Raw genomic sequence first — 21,869 nt, 5'->3', positions numbered from 1 at the left:
AAAGTTTGAATGCCAGTGGTCAGCTTATGTACCTTGTGGAATGTTTGTTTTCTACACTTTAATTGTGAGCTTTCTTTGCTAATTTTAATGTAAAACGTAATGTATAATGAAAAACACAAACACACACACCCTATCCCTAACTATAAAATGTCCCCATTCTTTTGCACGGGAACGTTTTCCCAAGGTTAAACTCAGCAAATACGCAGCAGCTGTTTTATATTCTCTGTAAAAACCACTGAAACATTCAGACACATCTACAGCATACACTGAGGAGCAGCTGCGCATGAGCATACATTCATTATGCACAGTACCCAGTGTCAGAGATGTGGAGCAACGCTCAGTCCAGTATCAAAACTGGTCATATGTCTAAATGCCATCCAAACCTCACAGCAATGTTCTAACATTTAGTGTAAAAAGTAATGAAATTACAGCTACAACATCATTATGAGGCTCCATTGAGCTGTAACAGAGAGATTAGAGCTTCTGTCGTTGGAGTAGCAATGCTCAGCACTGCAGAAACTGCACTATGTAACTTTTGGAGGAGGGCAGGAACCACCCCACCACCCACCACCACCACACATTGATTTAAGGATAGCTTTTTAAAAGTATATTATACTCTGCAACTGCAGGGGGAGCTCAGGAATAAAACATACCAAACCAATAGCGGCCCATATTGTGTATAGCTAATGGCTAATATTTGACTAAGCACTAGAGCCAGTCAGTGAAAACCATGAATGAGATCAATTGCTGAGTGTTGGGAGGGTTTCTGACTCGTTAATTAAGATCAGACATGGCTCACGTTCTTCTCTGACTGATACTGGCTGGCACGAACCATCCCCAGCACTCAACCTTCTCTAAACATCCACTTTGTGAGGGGCTGACTTCACAGATTCATATCCTTCCTCATTTCCCAGCTGCTTTTTTGGCTCGAATTCAGCACTGGGAAAAGAAAACGGAGAGTTTAAAGTATCTTCAAAGAGGGCTAGAATAATATAGCCCAAGATAACATGGTATTTATGCTAACGTCAGAGTTGTACGTCCAAGACAAAGGCAGATGGAATTCGCTTCATATCACAGCAAACTGAAACTGAGGCCAAAGAACAGTCTTGACTATGTTCCCTCTGTTCCCAAGTGTAGTCGATCAGCCAAAACATGTTCTAAGACTGAAATGTTTCTTTTTTTGCACTGGATCTACGAAGCTAAAAGCTAGCAGGTAATCATTAGCATTGCGCTGGACACTTTTCTCAAGCAGTGTGGCATAATCTCAAATAAATGTGACATGGTTTATTCTGTACGACGTACTGTTATCTGTAAAGGTTAAGAGCACAGGCAAAACACAGGCTTAAAAAATTACTATTTCTATAACTAAAAGTGCGTCATTTGAGATTTGACATTTGAAAAGGCTTGACATGTTAATCACAACATGTTCAAACTGCTACCTCTCAGCTCAACATACTTGGAGGAGAACACAAATTGCCCAGTATGTTAGCAAACAGACACTACGTGTCTATTCCAGAAAGCAATTTGTGTCCATCTTGTTTCAGCAACAAATCATGTCCTACTTACGAGTTTTAAAGTCATAATTAGGCCTTTCTGCTAGCATTAGCGTTCTGTGTTGATGCTCTTGAGTATTAGCATGAATGCTAAGCTAATTAAACCATTGTTAAAAACATCAGCCACTATTTAAAAGAAATAAATATATAAATAAAGTTAAGAAGTAAATAAAACCCCTCCTAAAGAACCGCAGTGTTTCAGGCTGGGTTTGTAAACAGCAACATTGGAGGAGAGCCATGTGGACTGAGGCTTGTTCAGTTTAATAAGTCATAGAGAGGGAGTTGGATTGTTTTGAGGGGGATTTTGACACCATGCCCCATTGCATGAGTCAGGGTGGGTTTTTCTTTTACAACTCTGTGGTTTTTTTTTTGAGGGAGGTTTTTTTTTCGCTCACCAGGCAATAATGTGGAAAATGTCTACATGGATTAGTTGCGCAATAAATCTGGACATTGATGGCATACTGCCCTTGCCGTCCAAATCAGGTCATCACTGATCCACTGGTACAAATACCAAATACACACCAAAAAAGCCAACTTACACATTTCAAACAGACTGCAAATGTCCCTGCACTTTAGAGAAAAGTCATATTGAACATGAACTACTCTCACTCTAGCTACAAACACTCGCTAGCTCTGGCTAAGACCCAGGGTTGTTGTGGGTAATTGTGTGCTTGAACCAAAGGCAGACGACCTGCAGTCTGGTACTGTGTTTAATAACAAACCACAAGTCAGCAGAAGGGTGATTTACAGGAATACTTCACCCAGCTAAAATGGCTGACAATTCAATTAAAACTAACATACAGCAGCTAGCATGGAAGCCACAGAAATTAGCTAAAAAACAGTTGTGGACCAGATAGCATGAACTCATTTGTGTTAAACTATAGTTTTTATAATTTTCTAGGTGAATGATACACCCAAACTGTGGCTAACAATTAATTTCAGCTCTGTAATACTAACAAATTAGGCTTTTTTAAATGGGTAAAACATCACCTAAATTAGCTAATATGGCAGGAATGAATTAGCATCTGGCTAGCTAAAAGCTACATTTTGGGTAAACACTTAAGGCTAGCTTCACTAAAACTAGCTTACATGGCTTTAACTGAATTTAATTGAAGCTAGCAGAAGCTGGTTAGCATGATGTCATTTACATAACGTAGCAAGTCCCTGCAGCTGTGGTTAGCAACATTAGCATTTTCTAGCTGCGGTGCTTCTTCAAAGCAGTGCTGTGAGTTTTGACAAATGGACGTTCCTAATCCAGTTTCATCCAAACGGACCACTTTCCCAGACTTCCCACGTCCAGCCCGAATTAAACATGACTTTCCTGGACACAGTGACACTGCGGTGGGATTTGGGAAGTAGCTCATGTTTCCAATACATATAAATTAGTGTTTTTTTTTGTGTGTGTGTGTGTGTTTGTGCTCATTCACATCGTGAAGCTGTGGTAGATGTCAGAAACTCATGCACAGAGTGGGTACGGAGTGGGCATTACTCATCAAAACAACTGGAAGGTGCCAGATATTAGATCTCAGCATTTAACGAAATGACCTTCTTTTTTCCAGTTTGTTGTCATCGCCCGGCTGTTTTGAGAGGTAATGTTACAGCCAGTTCATTTATACACAGTATTTCCTCATCGTAGACCCATTTTTATTTGTGGACATGTATTTACTACAAGTTTTACAAGCCACAATTTAGAAGTCAATCTCACAATTTATGTAAATTTTGACCACAAATTTTTCCCACAGTTCCCACAGTTTATCTCTGATTGACTTCAGGTGGTGCAGCAGGGAGTGTCGCAGTCACACAGCTCCAGGGGCCTGGAGGTTATGGGTTCGATTCCCACTCCGGGTGACTGTCTGTGAGGAGTGTGGTGTGTTCTCCCTGTGTCCGCGTGGGTTTCCTTTGGGTGACTGTCTGTGAGGAGTGTTGTGTGTTCTCCCTGTGTCTGCGTGGGTTTCCTCCAAGTGACTGTCTGTGAGGAGTGTGGTGTGTTCTCCCTGTGTCTGCGTGGGTTTCCTCCGGGTGACTGTCTGTGAGGAGTGCGGTGTGTTCTCCCTGTGTCTGCGTGGGTTTCCTCCGGGTGACTGTTTGTGAGGAGTGTGGTGTGTTCTCCCTGTGTCTGCGTGGGTTTCCTCCAGGTGACTGTCTGTGAGGAGTGTGGTGTGTTCTCCCTGTGTCTGCGTGGGTTTCCTCCAGGTGACTGTCTGTGAGGAGTGTGGTGTGTTCTCCCTGTGTCTGCGTGGGTTTCCTCCGGGTGACTGTCTGTGAGGAGTGCGGTGTGTTCTCCCTGTGTCTGCGTGGGTTTCCTCCGGGTGACTGTTTGTGAGGAGTGTGGTGTGTTCTCCCTGTGTCTGCGTGGGTTTCCTCCAGGTGACTGTCTGTGAGGAGTGTGGTGTGTTCTCCCTGTGTCTGCGTGGGTTTCCTCCAAGTCACTGTTTGTGAGGAGTGTGGTGTGTTCTCCCTGTGTCTGCGTGGGTTTCCTCCGGGTGACTGTCTGTGAGGAGTGTGGTGTGTTCTCCCTGTGTCCGCGTGGGTTTCCTCTGGGTGCTCCGGTTTCCTCCCAGTCCAAAAACACACGTTGGTAGGTGGATTGGCGACTCAAAATTGTCCGTAGGTGTCAGTGTGTGAGTAAATGTGTGAGTGTGTGTGTTGCCCTGTGAAGGACTGGTGCCCCCTCCAGGGTGTATTCCCGCCTTGCGCCCAATGATTCCAGGTAGGCTCTGGACTCACCGCGACCCTGAACTGGATAAGGGTTACAGATAATGAATGACTTCAAGTGAAGTGCATGTGAATTCCAGAGGACAAATTTGTGGCCACAACTTTATAAAAAACCTGCAGATTTACAGCAAATAGGAGAACTAAATAAATTGTGTTTCTGTGTGTGCACAATAAAATATTTGTGGCTGTTGGTTTAGAGGTGTGTATTGTGTGTTTCTATCTCTCTCTCTCACACACACACACACACACACACACACACTAAATCCAGTGGTAAAATTTACCTCACCTCACTGTTCAACTCCTGCAATGATTTTGAAATAGTGTGTGTGTGTGTGTGTGTGTGTGAGAGAGAGAGATCTTGCCCAAAGCACTCTCCATCTCCTCACTCAGCTGTTCCTATCATCTTTAAAAGCTTTTAAAGCTCCTGCCCCTTCAGGTTGTGTTGAGAAAAGAAGAATGATGTCTGTGTGGGGACAAGAGATGGCACCTTAATAATTAATACACTTCCGCCTTAAATCCTTCCGTCTCACCTCAAACGAAAACCTCCTAAGTGTCTTTTCACACACTCGTACGTACACACACTCCCGTTTCTCAAACATGCCTCGACTAGACTGCTGGAAAAACACTGGGCCAAAAGTTTTTGGACGCCCGGCTCCAACAGCTCGCGTTAATGAGGAGATGAACCTCCCGTTGCTGCAGTAACAGCTTCTACTAGCTGTACTCTTTTGTTTGCTGTGAGGATTTGATGGCACTCAGTGCTTTACTACTGAGATGAGTGCAGCTAATACAAGCAGCATGTGTGTCCTCAATTTGGACACACAGAAGAATATCAGGCAGGTCCAAAAACGTTACTTTTGAAGTTCGCCCCATTTAAAGGCCGTCCGAATACAGACTTGGAGTGTTTTGGTCGAGTAAAAGCCTGCGAGAGGTCAGCCTTATTATCAGTGACTCATGTTTCAGAGCACATTTCAATTACACTGTCTCCGGTGAGTGTCTCGCCTCAGAACATCCACTTTTCTTCAGCTTCCACCTTTTTAAACACCGCCTTTTTACATAAAGACGTGTTAATTTTATTCACTCTGTGTCCAAACCTTCAGATATAAAAGGCCTTCCTTCAGTTGCGTTCTGACTGCTTTTCTAATGAGACGCTGATAAATTAATTTCTCACGGAAACCTTAAAGATTTACAAAACCTGCAGGAATCGACAGGAAAATCTTCTTCATTCATGTATTCCTCAGAGCCAGGGTGGGTCCAGAATCACACTCACCCAGTTACTCACACACACACACACACACTCACATCCATGAAGTTTCAAACACTCACCCAGTCACTCACATACATGCAAACACACAAACACATACATAGACACACACACACACACACACAAACAGTGTGTCACAAACAGACAGTTTTAAACACTCACACGTGAAATATTCCACACATTCACCCAGTCTTACACACACACATCCATGATTATTTTCAAACACTCAGTCACTCACATACATGCAACACACACACACACACACACACACACACACACACACACACACACATGGACAGTTTTAAACACTCACCCATTCTGCAGTAACAGCCTGTGAAATATTCCACACATTAATCTAGTCTCACGTACACACACACACACACACACACACATCCATGGATAGTTTCAAACACTCACCCAGTCACTCACATGCATGCAAACACACACACACACACACACACACACACACACACACACACACACACACAGTTTTAAACACTCACCCAGTTACTCACACACACACACACACACACACAGTTTTAAACACTCACCCAGTTCTCACACACACACACACTCACACACACACACTCTCACACACACACACACACAGTTTTAAACACTCACACGTGAAATATTCCACACATTCACCCAGTCTTACACACACACATCCATGATTATTTTCAAACACTCAGTCACTCACATACATGCAACACACACACAAACACACACACACATAGACAGTTTTAAACACTCACCCATTCTGTAGTAACAGCCTGTGAAATATTCCACACATTCATCTAGTCTCACGTACCCCCACACACACACACACACACACACACACACACACACACACATCCATGGATAGTTTCAAACACTCACCCAGTCACTCACATGCAAACACACACACACACACACACACACACACACACACACACATCCATGGATAGTTTCAAACACTCACCCAGTCACTCACATGCAAACACACACACACACACACACACACACACACACACACACACAGAGAGAGAGAGCTGTGGACAAATTCACAACCATTTTCTAAACACAGCCGCCCCCATGTAGGAGACCCACTCTATGGAGAATAAACCGGTTCACTCAGGGGCAACAGAGAGATTTGTTTTTTCATCCGCACCTCACCCAAAACAAAGAGAACAAGCTGCAAAACCTCTCCATAAAATGTGCTACATTTTCATTGTGAATATGATTTTCTTTTTTCTCCTTTAACACACCTCTTCAGAGTGTAGTCACATTTAATTCCACATCAATGATTCAAATGCATGTTTCCTTGGAACCAGCAGCGGTTTCCCATGAGCACGGCGCAAACCCCCCAATGCTCGGTGGTCATTTGTGTCCAGCTGGATCTAAACAAACACAGTAGGTGGTAATGCAGGGCTGGGGTTATTGCTGCACGCTCAGTAATGTGAGGCGAACCACAGCCACGTTTGTGCAGCATTAGCATCCACCGCGAAACCGCAACCCTCTCCGAGTCCCTGATTGGCAATCACGGCCGGGCTGTTCACGTCCAGAAACGTGAAGCATTCTCAGGCCCGTCACTTCCAGGCTTGACGCGTGAGCTCATTCTCGCACGATCCACAAAGCGTTTCCATGCCTGTGGCCGTACGGTGCAGGAGGATTCAAAAAGCCTGCAGCTAAACTTTTGTTTTGATCTACAACAATGCCATGGAGATGAGGGTGGAGGGAGGGGGGGAGCACTTCAAATTCATGGAACTGCTGTGTTTCTGCTGCTGTGTACTATATACAGTATGCATTCTGGGTATTGGAGGCATTATCATTGTTCTGTGAATTTCTGACAATGTTTTCCAGGCTTCAAAGGATGACATAAGTATTTCCATCTCTCCATCGCAGGCTTCACTCAGTGTACATCAGATACACTGGAGGAGTTACGCTCTGCGTGTGCTGGGCTTTGTGGACATTCTGTGATTCCTGGATTCCTGTTTATTAAAACTAATTTAATGCACTGTAATAATTATTAAATATATATTTTTAAAATCCGTCACCGCTAACTGCCATGAAAAGCATCGTCCAATTTTTGATGATGTCATCGTGCACCAGTGGGTTGTGATGAACATTCATTCATTCATTGTCTGTAACCCTTATCTAGTTCAGGGTCGCGGTGGGTCCGGAGCCTACCCGGAATCACTGGGCACAAGGCGGGAATACACCCTGGAGGGGGCGCCAGTCCTTCACAGGGCAACACACACACTCACACCTACGGACACTTTTGAGTCCACCTACCAACGTGTGTTTTTGGACCGTGGGAGGAAACCGGAGCACCCGGAGGAAACCCACGCATACACAGAGAGAACACACCACACTCCTCACAGACAGTCACCCGGAGGAAACCCACGCAGACACAAGGAGAACACACCACACTCCTCACAGACAGTCACCCGGAGGAAACCCACGCAGACACAGGGAGAACACACCACACTCCTCACAGACAGTCACCCGGAGGAAACCCACGCAGACACAGGGAGAACACACCACACTCCTCACAGACAGTCACCTGGGGGAAACCCACACAGACACAGGGAGAACACACCACACTCCTCACAGACAGTCACCCGGAGGAAACCCACGCAGACACAGGGAGAACACACCACACTCCTCACAGACAGTCACCTGGGGGAAACCCACACAGACACAGGGAGAACACACCACACTCCTCACAGACAGTCACCCGGAGGAAACCCACGCAGACACAGTGAGAACACACCACACTCCTCACAGACAGTCACCCGGAGGAAACCCACGCAGACACAGAGAGAACACACCACACTCCTCACAGACAGTCACCCGGAGGAAACCCACGCAGACACAGAGAGAACACACCACACTCCTCACAGACAGTCACCCGGAGGAAACCCACGCAGACACAGAGAGAACACACCACACTCCTCACAGACAGTCACCCGGAGGAAACCCACGCAGACACAGGGAGAACACACCACACTCCTCACAGACAGTCACCCGGAGGAAACCCACGCAGACACAGGGAGAACACACCACACTCCTCACAGACAGTCACCCGGAGGAAACCCACGCAGACACAGGGAGAACACACCACACTCCTCACAGACAGTCACCTGGGGGAAACCCACACAGACACAGGGAGAACACACCACACTCCTCACAGACAGTCACCCGGAGGAAACCCACGCAGACACAGGGAGAACACACCACACTCCTCACAGACAGTCACCTGGGGGAAACCCACACAGACACAGGGAGAACACACCACACTCCTCACAGACAGTCACCCGGAGGAAACCCACGCAGACACAGTGAGAACACACCACACTCCTCACAGACAGTCACCCGGAGGAAACCCACGCAGACACAGAGAGAACACACCAAACTCCTCACAGACAGTCACCCGGAGGAAACCCACGCAGACACAGTGAGAACACACCACACTCCTCACAGACAGTCACCCGGAGGAAACCCACGCAGACACAGAGAGAACACACCACACTCCTCACAGACAGTCACCCGGAGGAAACCCACGCAGACACAGAGAGAACACACCACACTCCTCACAGACAGTCACCCGGAGGAAACCCACGCAGACACAGTGAGAACACACCACACTCCTCACAGACAGTCACCCGGAGGAAACCCACGCAGACACAGAGAGAACACACCACACTCCTCACAGACAGTCACCCGGAGGAAACCCACGCAGACACAGAGAGAACACACCACACTCCTCACAGACAGTCACCCGGAGGAAACCCACGCAGACACAGTGAGAACACACCACACTCCTCACAGACAGTCACCCGGAGGAAACCCACGCAGACACAGAGAGAACACACCACACTCCTCACAGACAGTCACCCGGAGGAAACCCACGCAGACACAGAGAGAACACACCACACTCCTCACAGACAGTCACCCAGAGGAAACCCACGCAGACACAGGGAGAACACACCACACTCCTCACAGACAGTCACCCGGAGCAGGACTCAAACCCACAACCTTCAGCTCCCTGGAGCTGTGTGACTGCGACACCTACCTGCTGCACCACCCTTTGGAATGACTTCATGGAACGTCTGATAACGTAGCGCTGCGTCATAATAAAGTGGGGAAAAAAATAGTTCTGAATTCTAATTCACACACTCGCTTTCCAACGTGCACTAATGTTGCATGCTGGGAACTGTAGTAATTGCACACAGTGTCTGCAGCAGTTGTGGACCCGGGGTAATTGTATTATTGATTAATTTTTGCACCTCGGCTTAACTATTACCATCATATTTTATCATTCACCTTCCTCGAAAAACATTAGATCTACATTAAAAAGCAGGCGTCCAGGCTGTAAATGCAAGAACTTACACTATGTATGTGGTGCCTTTTAGGAATTTATACATTTATACAACTTACTAACTCTCCTGCTTCTTTTCTCCTTCCGCTCTGCCTCACATCACTCACTTCTGCAGGAGCGCTCTTCAGAAAACAGAGCAGCGGCAGGTCTATTTCTACCCTGCATCATCCACAGTACCTTCACACTCTCAGTGCTACATCACACACACACTGCATGTCCAAACATTTACACACACTCCTTATGATGAGGGAATGCGAGCACTTTAAGTTGCACCCAGTGCAGTAAATGTCCGCAGGGACAGTGTGAATGAAACTGGACGATCTTGAGGTCACCACACTCAATGCCAAGAGTCGGCCAGAGGGTGTAGTGTGTGTTAACAGCTCTGACCTGACAGCTTTAGATTAACGGCTACAAAGAGTTGATTCTGGTGCGTTTCCCAAAGGAGAATGCATTTGTTTTAACATTAATTTTGACAAAGTTTTACAGAGTTTTAGTCTATTTCTGTATATATTTTTGTTATTTTTTACAGTGCTCATCCATTCTTTCTGCGAACACTGACCCAATCTGAGGTAAGAGCAAACAGAAGAAGGACCACGTATTATTTTAAATGCTTTACACAGAGGGCTGTATCTAGTGTCATTTACGCTCTACCTGCTGGGAACCGTAGGAAAGGCATGCCTTCAGGACGAGGATTGACCCTTTAAAATAACAGAGGTCAAGTCATTATTATAAAAATGTACAGCTCGCTGATTTACTGCCATTTAAATACGTATCATGTGCTTTTAAAGAAGTCCACCCTCTGCTGATTATTTCTACGTAAAAAGAGACTTATGATGTATATATATAATAAGTATGATCATTTATATCAATATAAATTATAATTAATATGTGACGTGTTATTTATATTATGTCGGTTCTTTCTATTTATAATATTTTGAATATTATACCATTATTTATGAAAATTCAATAAAAAAAAAGAAAAGAAAAAACTGAAGCAATTTTTGAATTCATTAAAACATTGTTCTAATAATAGATTTTTTTTCGTATCTAAACTCACGTAACTATAACAACTATAACATAACGTGAGTCCCAGCCAGTGTCTCTCTGAACTCCTGACAGATCTCTAGTTCCTTACACCACACGCAAACCACAGATGGTCCTATGCAGCCCACAAACACCTCTCTCTCTCACTATTTCTCTTTCTCTCTCTCTCTCTCTCACACACACACACACATGTTCCTATAAACCCCCTTGAAAATTCCCTGCCACATGGTAAACATAAGGACAGAACAGCACACAGAAATCTCTGCTTCTCGAGGCAAATGCATGGAAAGTGCCGTAACTAAAGCCCGCAGACCGCTGCAGGGGTCAGTCTGAGGTCCGGTCACTTACCCAGGAACATGCTGCTGCTCTCCATGGCTCATCACACACACATATCCCCGACCACAACACACACACTCTCTGCTGCTGCTGCTGCTGCCTCCGACTCCGGCAGCCGCTCCATGATCTCAGCACGACTGAGAGAACGAGAGAGAGAGTGTGTGTGTGTGTGTGTGTGTGTGTGAGAGAGAGAGAGAGAGAGAGAGAGAGAGAGAGAGAGAGAGAGAGAGAGAGAGAGAGGCTTCGTCTGGCTCTGTGAATGTGTGTGGCTCCTGCCACAACACTGTGGCCCATCCCTCCCCCCAGTGTCTCTTTCTCTCTCTCTCTCTCTCTCTCTCTCTCTCTCTCTCTCTCTCTCTCTTCACTTACATATCTTTGTCTTGATTTCTCTGCATCTCTGTCTCTCTCTCTCTCTCTACTTAACTCTCCTTCTCTTCGACTCTATCTACCTGTATGTCACCCACACTCATCTCTCTCTCTCTCTCTTCTCTCTCTCTCTCTCTCTCTCTCTTTCTCTCTCTCTCTCCTCTCCCTCTCTCTCCCTCTCTGTCTCTGAGGTGGAGGTAGAGGCGCGTGGTGAGAGCGTTTCTGGGCTGTAATCTATCTTTGATTTTCTTTCACGATAGAGTTTATAGTGATTAAATTTGTTTAAATTTACTGTGGTGAGGTAGTGAGGTTGTTTGGCTGCGGATTTCGCGGCGGTGTGTGGAGATGGCGTCCCTCCCAGGCGAGAGTACGCCGTCTCAGTCGCTCCGTCGCGGGATCAGGTGCGAGCCGGGACCCGGAACCTCAGTGGTGGAGGTTCTGGTGGGGGTGGGGGTGGGGGCGCTGATCGGTGATGAGAACATTGTTTCGGCGTCGAAGATGAACCGAGCGGTGGTGGTTTTCCTGGTGAATCAGGGTTTTGTGAATCGACTAGTGGAAAGTGGAGTGTGGGTGAGTGGAGTGTTTCTTGCGGTGACGCCGGTTGTTGCGATGTCGGTGAAAGTCACGGTTTCTAATGTCCCGCCGTTTATTCCGAATGCGGTTATTGAGCGCGAGCTCTCCCGGTTTGGTAAAATAGCAAGTGGGTTTAGGATGGTTCCGCTCGGGTGTAAAATTGAGTCTCTTAAACACGTTCTGTCGTTCCGTAGGCAGGTGTTTATGTTTTTGAACGTACCGACGTTGGATGTTTCGTTTAGAGTTTGGCACGAGGGCAGGTCGTATATGGCTTACGCTGCCACGGGGAGTCTGAAATGTTTTGAGTGTGGGGATATCGGACATAAAAGACAAACGTGCCCACACAAGGTTGGTGGAGATGAGAAGGCGGGCCCGAGTACAGCTCCGTCAGGGGAGGGTAGTGAACGAGGCCCTGGTGAGCAGAGGGAAGGCTGGGATAATAGAGATAGTTCTATGGGGGCTGGTGGTGAGCAGCCTGGAGAGACGAATGGCCAGAACAGTGACACGGAGACAGTGCTATTAATGAACGGGTCTCAGGAGCCTGGGACTAGTGCACAGAGGGAAACCTCAGGGATGGATGAAGGTGAGGAACAGGGGAGAGTAGAGCGGGAACCTGTGCAAGAGAAGATAACAAGGACGAGGGTGAAGGTGGGAAAGGAACCAGTGCGGGAGGAGGTTACAGGGATGGATGAAGGTGAGGAACAGGGGAGGGTAGTGCGGGAACCTGTGCAAGAGAAGATATCAAGGACGAGGGTGAAGGTGGGAAAGGAACCAGTGCGGGAGGAGGTTACAGGGATGGATGAAGGTGAGGAACAGGGGAGGGTAGAGCGGGAACCTGTGCAAGAGAAGATGACAAGGACGAAGGTGAGGGTGGGAAAGGAACCGGTGCAAGAGGAGGTTACGGGGATGGATGAAGGTGAGGAACAGGGGAGGGTAGTGCGGGAACCTGTGCAAGAGAAGATATCAAGGACGAGGGTGAAGGTGGGAAAGGAACCAGTGCGGGAGGAGGTTACAGGGATGGATGAAGGTGAGGAACAGGGGAGGGTAGAGCGGGAACCTGTGCAAAAGAAGATAATAGGGATGGGGGTGAGGGTAGGAAAGGAACCGGTGCAGGAGGAGGTTACGGGGATGGATGAGGGTGAAGAAAAGGGGAGGGTAGAACTGGAACCTATGCAGGAAGAGGTTTCAGAGATGGAGGTGAGGGTAGAACAAGAATCTGTGATGGAGGAGGCCACAGTGGTGCCTCCTGCCGTAGAGGTGGTTGCTGATAGAGAGGCGGTAGGGGAGGAGGATGCCTGCTCTGTGTTTTCTGGTGTTTCTGACCTAGGGTCTCAGTGTGAAGAGTCTGATCTTTATTCCCTTCAGGAGATTAATGTATTTTTGGATGAGACGTTTGGTAGAGCGGTAGAAGTCAAGGATTTTTTCCCGGATGTAGAGAAGTTTGTCACTTCGGTCGTACGTATTCAGAGGACTGTAGGGTATGACGTTCTCAGTGAAAAAAAGAGGTTTCGACTGAAAAAGATTTTAACGAGAATACGGAGAGGCAAAGGTCCTAGCTCCAAAAAAAAATGATTAGGAACACACTGCACGGGGTGTACCCTTTGCTTTTGGTACTCTTACTAGGCCTGTCCCCCTTTATCTTTCTCTTTATGGAGCTTCTCAGGGTGGGTTCTTTAAACATGAACGGTGGTAGGGACAGGAATAAGTTGGGGGTGCTCTCTGAGATGATTAGTGTTAGAAAGATTAATGTAATGTTTTTACAGGAGACACATTCGACTAGTGATAATGAAATTGATTGGGGTTTGTGGTGGAAGGGACATTATGTACTTAGCCATGGAACTAATATGAGTGCAGGGGTGTCTATTCTGTTCTCTGAATCATTGGCTGTAAATGTTTTGTCGAGTACAGAGGTGGTGAAAGGCAGAATGCTTTTAATCAAAGCAGAAATTGAGGGGGTCACATTTTTGTTTGTGAATGCCTATGCACCGAATAAAGGTTCTGAACGGCTGGAGTTTTTTTCTATGTTACTGGATGCACTTTCGGGTTATGATGAGGCTGGTACTTGTGTGGTAATGGGAGGGGACTGGAACTGCACTACGCAGTTCACAATAGACAGGAATGGAGTAGAACCTCATAAAGCCTCTAGTGAACTTCTTACTGACTTGATTAGTAAATGTGAGCTGGTGGATGTGTGGAGGGAGAAGAATGAAGGCGTGAGGCAGTACACGTGGTTAAAAGTGAGGGAATCTAGAATGTGTGGAGCTCGATTGGACAGGATCTATGTGAGTAAATGTTTTAATAACAGAGTGGTGAGGGCTGGGGTGTTTCCTGTGGGGTTCTCGGATCATCACATGGTCACTGTAGAGATTAGTAGGGCGTCCACATTCCGTGCACAGTATTATTGGCATTTTAATGTTAAATTATTGCAAGATAGAGTTTTTTGTGGGAAGTTTTTATTGTTTTGGGACGAGTGGAAAGCCCAGAAATGTTGTTTTGAAAATTTAAGGCAGTGGTGGGATGTAGGGAAAGCACAGATAAGAAATTTTTGTCAGTGTTATTCTGCTCATGCTGCATCGTCTGTCCGCATGGCTGTGAAGAAACTGCAGAAGGACATTGAGAGTCTGGAGAGACTGATGTCTCAGGACAATGGTGTAGACTTCCACAGACAGCTGGCAGAAAAAAAACAAGAACTGGGCTCTTACCTGCAAGACCAGGTTAAAGGTGCCTTATTACGTGCGAGGATCAGTTCCATTAAAGATATAGACGCTCCAAGTGCTTATTTTTTTAATTTGGAAAGAAGGACAGTTCAACAAAAGCAGATGGTCTTTTTAAGGCGCATCGACGGAACAGTGACGTTTGATCCCGCCGAGATGAGGAACATGGCTGTGGAGTTTTATTCTGAGCTTTACGAGGCCAAAGATTGTGACGTGGTCAGTACAGAGGATCTTCTCCAAGACCTTCCGCAGTTAAGTCCTGAGCAAAGGGGGAAGCTGGACACCAACATTTTCTTTGAGGAACTTACTGCGGCAGTGAAGCAGCTGTCTGCGGGACGTTCCCCCGGAGTGGATGGATTACCTGCTGAGTTCTATCAATGTTTCTGGACATGTTTGGGGCAGGACTTTTATGAAGTGATCCAGGAATGTCTACAGACTGGTCTACTCCCCACCAGCTGCCGGAGAGCCGTGTTGTCCCTTCTTCCCAAGAAGGGTGATCTTGGGCTTTTAAAAAACTGGAGACCTGTTTCTCTACTGTGCCTGGACTACAAAATACTGTCTAAGTGCTTGGCTAACAGACTAAAATGTTATCTGGACTCTGTGATTTACAAAGACCAAACGTACTGTGTGCCTGACAGGACGATTATGGACAATTTGTTTTTACTGAGAGATGTAATTGATTGTAGTTTAATGAATGATGAGAGTCTGGGGATTTTGTCTATAGACCAGGAAAAGGCCTTTGACAGAGTGGATCACAGATATCTCTTTAAAACTCTAGCAGCGTTTGGATGCGGGGATGGGTTCATATCTTGGATAAATCTTTTGTACAGTGAGGCGTCTGTTCTGGTGAAGGCGGGTGGGGCTCTAAGTGTACAGGTGCCGGTAAAGAGGGGTATACGGCAGGGCTGCCCACTGTCGGGTCAACTGTACAGTCTGGTTATTGAACCTTTGCTTTGTAGATTGAGAAGAGATCTGAAGGGTGTACAGATAACACGAGATCTTTGTGGATCGAGAGTTTCCGTGTCTGCTTACGCGGACGATGTCACAGTTTTGGTCACAGCTCAAGCGGACATAGAGGTAGTGAAGAGAAGTCTGAGAGTGTATGAGGAGGCCTCCTCTGCTAAAGTGAACTGGGGTAAATGTGAGGGGTATTTGATTGGTCACTGGGCTGACTCTGAAGTTCCTCAACTCCCGGGAGGGCTAAAATGGGGAAGAGAAGGTTTAAAGGTTTTAGGAGTGTTTTTAGGCAGTGTTTTATTTCAGCAGAAGAACTGGGAGGGTATGCTGGATAAGGTGTCTGCCCGGTTGTCTAAATGGAACTGGATATTACCACGATTGTCGTACAGGGGGAGAGTGCTGGTAGTGAACAACTTGGCCGCCTCCACACTGTGGCACAAGATGATGGTTTTAGATCCTCCTGCAGAACTGATAGAAAAGATACAGAGGAAATTTGTTGATTTTTTTTGGAGTGGACAGCACTGGACTCGAGCGGCGGTACTGTTTTTACCAGTGGAGGAAGGAGGACAGGGTCTGGTGGACATTCAGAGCCGAGTGAAGGCTTTTCGACTGCAATCAATAAAGAGACTGCTCTACCAGCGTGATCTGCCATGGACTCGGGTAGCTGATAAAATCCTACACCGGGCAGGAGACCTGGGTTACGACGTTCAGCTGTTCTGGATTAGACTGGCCGAGGTCAGTCTGTCTGCTCTAACTCCTTTTTACAGATCTCTTCTCCGAGTCTGGAACAATGTCCTAAAAGTATCCAGAGAGGTCAGCAACATAGGAGAGTGGGTCTGGGAGGAACCTCTGTTGTATAACCCACTGTTACAGACTGGACTGCTGTCTTCAGCAAGTGTGCGAGCGAGCTTAGTCTGGAAGGGGTGCACTAAGCTGAGGCACCTCTTGAACGTCACGGGGTGGAAGAAGGATGCAGAACTCACAGAGGTGACTGGGCTACACTCGTCCAGGGTGGCCTCTCGTCTGAGGGAGGAGGTGGAGTCTGCTCTTCCCGAGGGCTATAAAGAGTTGTTAAGGAGAGGTGGGGCGCAGGACCTAAGGACGGGAGCACGCTCTGCCCCTGAAGTAACGGTGGAAATGGTCATTCGGGAAGAACCGGAGGAGGCGGGAGTCCTGTCAGGTTCCCTACTACAACTCACTGGACTGGGACAGTTTGGAGCAATCCCGAGAAAGGTTTTATATTACACCTGTATCAGGGCGACACATCAGTCGGTTCTGAAGCGGCAGAGACTGTCGAGGTGGCTGGAGTTGTTTGGACCAGACTTCCCCCTGAGGGACAGGTGGAGGTCTCTGTATAAACCCCCTATAGAGAAGCGCTCAGCTGATCTGCAGTGGAGGATTATTCATGGGGCAATAGCTACAGACAGACATGTGGCACACCTTAACCAGTCTGTAGTGGGACAGTGTAGATTTTGTGGTGAGGGGGAATCTATCGAGCACCTGTTTTTACGCTGTAACAGGCTGGTTGATCTGTTTCTGTTTCTAAGGCAGTGTTTTAATGCTTTTCAAGAGGAGTTCTCTGAAAGAGTTTTTATCGCAGGTGTGAAGTACCGAGCGAGGGCACGAAGAAAACTCTGCCTTTTGAACTATGTCATTGGGACAGCGAAGTTAGCAATCTGGAAAACAAGGAAGAACAAGGCTATAGGGGGCAGTGTAGATCCTGAGCGGATGCTGAAAGGCCTGATGGCAGGGAGGATCAGAGTAGAGTATGAGTATTTTAGATTGGTGGGTCATATGGAGGACTTTACGGCGATGTGGGGTTGGGGGGATGTGCTGTGTTCTGTAGGGGATCGCTCGGAGCTGGTGATGAGGATTTGATTGGTGTGTAAATGGCAGGGTTGTTGTGAGGATTGACCGAGGGATGAAGGGGAAGGTTTCACTGTGAATGTGGATGTTCTTTAGGGACAATTGCTGATAATGTCTTAACTCTTAAAGAATTGTTATTTTTTATTTATTTATTTATTTATCTATTTTTGGAATATTATTGGTGTATAAAGAGAATAAGAATCTTTATTTAGCAGTTTATTAATTTGAACTTGTGTTGAATGGTGTAAGGTCAACTGATGGCTAAATAAAGTTCTTAATTCTCTCTCTCTCTCTTTCTCTCTCTTTCTCTCTCTCTCTCTCTCTCTCTCTCTCTCTATTCACTTACATATCTTTGTCTTGATTTCTCTGCATCTCTGTCTCTCTCTCTCTCTCTACTTAACTCTCCTTCTCTTCGACTCTATCTACCTGTATGTCACCCACACTCATCTCTCTCTCTCTCTCTCTCTCTCTCTCTCTCTCTCTCTCTCTCTCTTTCTCTCTCTCTCTCTCTCTCTCTCTCTCTCTGGAAGACGTTTCTCTTTCTCTATGTACTTCACTATCGCTCTGCGCCTCCCTCCGTCTCAATCAGTCTTTCTCTCTCTCTCTCTCTCTCTCTCTCTCTCTCTCTCTCTCTCTCTCTGTCTCTGTCTCTCTCGTTCTGTTCTGACTGTATCTGTGTTGTCTGTCTCAGCCCTCTGCTGTACACGTTCTGTGTGTGTGTGTGTGTGTGTGTGTTGGCCCCTCACTTGCAGAGTGCATCCATCTTGTCCAAAAGGATTCTCTCTCTCTCTCTCTCTCTCTCTCTCTCTCTCTCTCTCTCTCTCCAGATGTAATAGGACTCCTTACAGAATGTGCTCTTGTCGCCGTGGCGATATCAGTGCGAGTGGAACCGCTGCCTCTCCTTCACTCATTTGTTCTGCACACACACACACACACACACAGTCTTGTCTCCATGGTTTCAGGGGACACTACATAGATTTCCATTCATTTGGTGGAAACTTAATTAGAATACTACAACCCTAACTCTACACTCTCAACACCAACCGTCTCTTACCCTCTAACTCTCTCTCTCTCTCTAACACACACACACACACACACACACACAGAGTCTTCACAAACAGGCGGCTGTCATTAGAGAAGGAGGACACATCTCTGTGATCACCCCCTGCCCCTCCTCCACCCCGGTGCCTGTCTCAACTCTTTTTGACTTCTCTGTCTCTGTCAGATCTTCCTCGAGTGTCCGGCCGGAATGTGTCTGAAGGTCAGTGAGAATTGACCGCTGCAAAGCCACCGGCTCCTATCGACTACAAATGAGAGGCTTAGCTGCAGAAAAATCTCACTGGACACACACACACACACACACACACACACACACACAGTTACTTACAGCGATCGAGAGAGAAAGTGAAAGAGAGAGAGAAAATATAGAAAAAGAGTTGGGAACGGGAGAAAGGAAAGCGAGGAAGGAGTAGAAAGGGAGTGAGAAAGAGAAATAAAAATATAATAAAGTGAAAAGAGAGAGAGATGAAGAGGGAATGAAAAGATAATCCAGTGGAAAGGTAGAAAGAAAGCGGGAAGAAAGGAATAGAGAAATGATAGAGTTGGAGAGTGAGAAGAGGATGAACAGCAGGAGAGGTAGATCGAGAAAGAGAGAAAGGGATGGAGTGGAGAGAGAAAGAAACCCATGTAGGCCAAAAGGAGGAAAGACAGTGGTTGGGAAGAAGGGGAGAGAGAGAGAGAGAGAGAGAGAGAGAGAGAGAGAATGACAGAGAGGACGACTGAGAGAGAGCACAGTTCACTCAGATAATAATAACACCCTCCTCCAGTTACAGCGAAGGGGAGAGAGATCCTCGTTCTCTCGAAGGACTGTGATTCCTCACCTCGATCGCCCGCAGCTTAGAGACAGCAGACTCCTCACAGCTGTGGCCAGATGTTTTCAATTAATCCCAAATTCCCTCGTCCCTGTTTCCCAGACACTCCCTCCTCCAGCCCCACCGCTACACCCTGCGCTCGGCACAGCTCCGTCACTGAGGCCTTTCTAGTTGTTTCTCGGAACCACAGCCTGTCGTCTTTTTTTTTGCCTCTTCTAACATGCCTTTACACCAATTTCATGGCATTCAAAGGTAACGGGCTGAGCTCCATCACTCCAGAGAACAGGGACCACAGCTTCAGTCCTGAAAGGTCTTACACCTACCTTGCCAACAGGTGGCATTGAGCATCGCATCGCGACCTCAGAGTAAACAGTTTCCCATTTTATTGGCACCACATACATCACAGTGAGGATTTGATGGCAGCCATCAGAGCAAGCTAAAAGCTCCCCAGCTGGGGTTTTCCAGGGGGTCGATCACCAAACCAAGGGACAGCAGCCATAGCATTCACAGAGAACAGCCCTGATCCCGCCCACAAACTGTCAACACACACCCCTTTTAAACCCAGATAGATTTATACCCGACTTGCCAACAGCTGGCACTGAACGTGTCAATCTCAGAGGCATTCTAGCGTCCCATTCTCATGGCATTGGTTTTTTTTTTTTCTATTATGGAGAGTATTTAAGCAGTTGTGAGCGATGCTAGTTAGCCTACAGCTATATAGCGTCATGAAAAATAGCTAACCTTATGCTACAACTGCAGGTCGCACACGCTCTCTCTCTCGTCCTCGGCGAGCTCTCGCGCTGCTAAATGTGTTTTTTAACCTTGACTCGGGGGTGTCGGCGCTCAGATAGCGCATTATTTGTCACCACGACTAGCGCTTAGCGCCTAGCGTCCCCCAGAGGAGCCCGGCTGCTCCCCACACGCAGGAGAGGCCCGGGAAACTTCATTAATCTTTCTGTCACTTCCGTGACGCTTTTCATTAGTTATGGCGGCTATCTGATCAACAGGCTGATGGCCATGTGTGTGTGTGTGTGTGTGTTGTGTGTGTGTGTGTGTGTGTGTGTGTGTGTGTGTGTGTGTGTGAGAGAGAGAGAGAGAGAGAGAGAGAGAGAGAGAGAGAGAGAGAGAGAGAGAGAGAGAGAGAGAGAGAGAGAGAGAGAGAGAGAGAGAGAGAGAGAGAGAGAGAGAGAGAGAGAGAGAGAGAGAGAGAGAGAGAGAGAGAGAGAGAGAGAGAGAGAGAGAGAAAGGAGAGGGAAAAGAGTTGGAGAGCTAGCATAGATGGCTTTTTTTATTTATATAAAAGCTTGTGTTCCTGTAATGGGATATGCAAACAGAACCCACAGCAGGCAGCTACCGCATTACACACACACACACACACACACACACACACAAACACCCACAAATGTACCAGGCAGCTGGACCCACTCTGCTCCGTTACCCCCTTTTTACGTCACCCAACTCAGTCACTTTCAACACAAGGTCAGAATGCTTACAAACACGCACACACACACAATGGCACATAAAGCATAAATGCATTTTCATAAACAAATTAAATGACATAATTCCATCACAACGGCCCACTCCAGTAATTCCACCTGTCTAATGGAATATCCTGCCTGCCACTCGCATCTAACTGAGTACTACATCACACACACTACACACACTACACACACACACACACTGTGCACAATCCACACACAATATCACACAGAATACACATTCCTGCAACTAACACACACACTACACACACACTCACTACACACACACACTACACACTCACTACACACACACACTACACACACACACACACAAACAATACACACACACACACACTGTGCACAATCCACACACAATATCACACAGAATACACATTCCTGCAACTAACACACACACACTACACACACACTCACTACACACACACACTACACACACACACACTACACACACACACACAAAGAGCACAAATCAAATAATAATTCAGTATAATTTTTCTGTACAATAAGTTATTATATTCATAATTATTAATGTAACACATGTATTAATATAATCAGTGTGATCCCAAATGATGCCACAGCCATCCGTAAGAGGCTGTTTACACCTGCATTATTTGAAACAGATGTTAATGCTCCCTGGATGCTGTCTGTCGCTCTGTGTGTGTGTGTGTGTGTGTGTGTGTGTGTGTGTGTGGCTGACCAATCCACTATTAAAAATAATTTGTTTTTATGAATTTATCACAATTATTAAATGTTT

At 46.5% G+C, this 21,869-nt stretch overlaps 1 protein-coding gene across 3 annotated transcripts in view; it reads right to left on the bottom strand.

The window, feature by feature from the left end:
- The window catches only part of znf385d (zinc finger protein 385D), a 57,834-nt gene extending 46,420 nt beyond the window's left edge, over positions 1–11,414 (bottom strand). For all 3 annotated transcript variants that reach the window (XR_010804104.1, XM_066679918.1, XM_066679930.1), the window contains exon 1: positions 11,285–11,414. Coding sequence is in view for 2 of the 3 variants with exons in the window: in XM_066679918.1 (XP_066536015.1) it covers positions 11,285–11,309 (25 nt within the window). In the remaining variant the exon portion in view is untranslated. The remainder of the gene's footprint in view (positions 1–11,284) is intronic.
- Positions 11,415–21,869: the final 10,455 nt, after the last annotated feature.

Source organism: Hoplias malabaricus, chromosome 1 (genome assembly GCF_029633855.1).
Source record: "Hoplias malabaricus isolate fHopMal1 chromosome 1, fHopMal1.hap1, whole genome shotgun sequence".
Lineage (NCBI taxonomy): Eukaryota > Metazoa > Chordata > Actinopteri > Characiformes > Erythrinidae > Hoplias > Hoplias malabaricus.
Note: the sequence above shows the minus strand (reverse complement) of the source record. Positions and strands in the feature narration are given on the sequence as shown.